This window comes from Nannobrachium achirus, assembly GCF_963921795.1.
Source record: "Nannobrachium achirus genome assembly, chromosome: 22".
NCBI lineage: Eukaryota > Metazoa > Chordata > Actinopteri > Myctophiformes > Myctophidae > Nannobrachium > Nannobrachium achirus.
The window spans coordinates 11,420,305-11,423,296 of record NC_137829.1 but is presented as its reverse complement, the minus strand read 5'-3'; the positions used below and the strand labels follow the sequence as shown (position 1 = coordinate 11,423,296).

Genomic DNA, 2,992 nt, shown 5'->3' with positions numbered 1-2,992 from the left:
CTGTGCACAGTTCACTTCGCATGGTCAAAACGTATCAACAACAGAAATTGCATTGTTATACACACACAGTATCAAAAACACAGAAATCCATATTTGAGCATGGCTGACATCATAGTGATGATGCAAGTGTCAAGGAACAGCAGCTTAAAACCTGAATACACTGCATTATTGGGGGGGGAAAAGTAGCTAATAATTTCACTAAGGATAACCCTGTAAACTATATTCTTCTGTTAGTCCCACAATACAGTTACAGTCAACTTGTTTTAAGACATGAAGTTAATCATTTTTAATGTTTTAATAGTTTTACTTTCTGTGAGTTGTAACATTTGGTTTTGGACATCCTATATCACAATGCCACCAACCCCCCTGGCAGTGGCCAGCAATACCTTTTCCCTGTCTCTGTTCAAACAACTGTCAGAAGATAACAACACTGGCAATGTGTTCTACTCTCCTCTCGGCATCTCCTCTGCTCTGGCCATGGTGCTGCTGGGGGCCCGTGGCAACACAGCCACACAGATGTCAGAGGTCCTGCACTTTAAGGATGACTTACATATGGACTTTTCTAAGCTTATGAGTCAAATGAACAAGTCAGGGAAGTCCTACGTTCTCAGCCTGGCCAACCGCCTGTATGGAGAGCAGTCCTACCAGTTTGTTGAAGAATTTTTAAGTGCCACCAGAAAACACTATGACGCACAGCTGGAGCCTGTGGACTTCATCTTCAACGCAGAAGGAGCCAGGTTGAACATAAACAGCTGGGTGGAGAAACAGACTCAAGATAGAATCAAGGACTTGCTTGCTCCAGATGTGTTGGATGAAGATACCAGACTGGTGTTGGTCAATGCCATCTACTTCAAAGCCAAGTGGGACAAGTCATTCCATGAGGACCGCACCAGGGATGAACAGTTCAGACTTAGCAAAACTGAAAGCAAGCCGGTGAAGATGATGTACCAGGACTCTAGGTTCCCTCTTGCCTTCATTCCTGAGGTCAACTGTAAGGTCCTGGAGCTGCCCTACACGGGGAAAGACCTTAGCATGCTTGTCTTTCTGCCCGTTGAGATGGAGGATGATCCGACAGGCCTGGAGAAGCTAGAACAGGAGCTAACCTATGAAAGGTTTATGGACTGGACTGATCCAGACAAGATGAAGCAGGAGGAGGTTCTGCTTGGCATGCCTCGTTTCAAGATGGAGGAGACCTATGAAATGAAAGTCATCTTGATCAAGATGGGCATGGTGGACGCCTTTGACGAAATAAAGAGTGACTTCTCCGGCCTGTCTCCAGCCAACGACCTGGTGCTTTCCAAGGTGGTGCACAAGGCCTTTGTGGAAGTGAACGAGGAGGGTACTGAGGCAGCTGCCGCCACTGCTGAAATTCTTGTTTGCAAGTCTGCCCCTGCTCAATTCGTTGCTGACCACCCCTTCCTCTTCTTCATCCGACACAACCCCACCATGAGCATCCTCTTTGCTGGCCGGTACTGCTCCCCTCCTTGAGTTGGGGTCCTGGCTACCTGGACCATAGTTAGTTTGTTGTTTTGCATGCTCACTCAAAATGTTGCTGCTACAATCACTAATATTTGTAGCATTGTCACTCCCCTTATGGTGTAAGTGAATTGCTCTTGGCTCTGCATTGGTTAGAGGCCCCTCAATGTGGCACCCACATTTGGGGTAGATTATATATTTATTATAAATATAAGACACCTGTTAATGAACAGACACTCATAGCATTTAGACTGGGAGAAGCATTTAGACTGGGAGATTTCAATTGATCGCAAAAACTTTTTTTTCGCACCTGTGCAAAGTCGCATGGTATCAAACATGACTCATGTGCATATCATTGGTTAAAGAGGTGGTGCCATAGTCTCATACTTTTTCAATAGACCCCCAGGTGTGGTAATATGCAAATATATCTTCCCTGTGTATTTTTGTCTACTTCCTGAAAGCTGAAAGCCTTTGAGTCAAAAGGCCCAACTGAAAAACACTGAGTTAATGACATCATAAACTCATCCCCTCCCCCTACACCCAACACTGTGGGTGTGGCTAACTTCAGCTGGGTCACCACCCACCTGACAACCAGGCATACTTAGGATGCGTTTGGAAATGCACACTCAACGCACTGGTGTGCCATGTTGTCGTTTGTTTATTCGGTGCACTGTAATTCTATAGCAGACGAGAAGTACATATACCAGCTCTGATAGTGTGAGAAGCCGATTCTGGAAACGGTTCCTAAATGTTGGATCTGGTTAGCCAGTGCGAAGGTACTGTTGGTGCGGTGGTGAAGTAAGGTTACCGCAGCCTCTGATAGACAACAACAATCCATTGATCCCACACCATATCCTATACAAATATTTTTTATTGCATGAATTACACAACACAGGATTGGGAGGTGAACATTTTCTTTCTTTTTACAAAATATCTGATCTGTTAATCAACACATCATGCTTCAGGTTAAAACCAAGAACACTTAATTCTCTTCTGTCATGGAAAAATGTTGCTAATACTGAGCGTATGTCATTTTATTACAATGTACATTAAAAAATAAACAGGTTGAGGTCAGCGTAGTGTAATTGTTATAATTTGTATAAAGAAAACTATTTCAGTTATTGAGATATCTCAATATTCAGCGACAAACACCTCTGAAGGAGACATACAGTAGCAGTAATTGTGCTAGAGGTTCAAGAGGTCTTCTTCCTCTTGGCACATGTAGGAATTAGGCCCTATCTTCCAAATCGAATTGAAACATAGGCCAATGTCAAAGTAAGGCAGTCTTTAAAAGGCACTTAACACAACTGTTCTTGGGGAAACCTGACCCTTAAAATGAGGCTTTTTCATTAAACCAACTCCGAGGGTACAATCAAGTATGTCAGTGGAATAGCAAGTACAAGCTACTGTACATGTAAGTATAGACACGTGCAATTCTTTGGGATCCACATTAGAAAAAAATTATCTCACCATTAGCAGTACAGTTCAGGCAAGATATGGATGTTATAAACATTTT

The 2,992-nt window shown here is 43.3% G+C and overlaps 1 protein-coding gene across 1 annotated transcript; it reads left to right on the top strand.

Moving 5' to 3' along the window:
- Positions 1-351: 351 nt before the first annotated feature.
- LOC308308210 (leukocyte elastase inhibitor-like) lies at positions 352-1,488 on the top strand (the record flags this gene model as incomplete). Its single annotated transcript, XM_080753574.1, has 1 exon — positions 352-1,488. One exon carries the CDS (start codon positions 352-354, stop codon positions 1,486-1,488), a length of 1,137 nt encoding a protein of 378 aa, XP_080609700.1.
- Between the last annotated feature and the right edge of the window lie 1,504 nt (positions 1,489-2,992).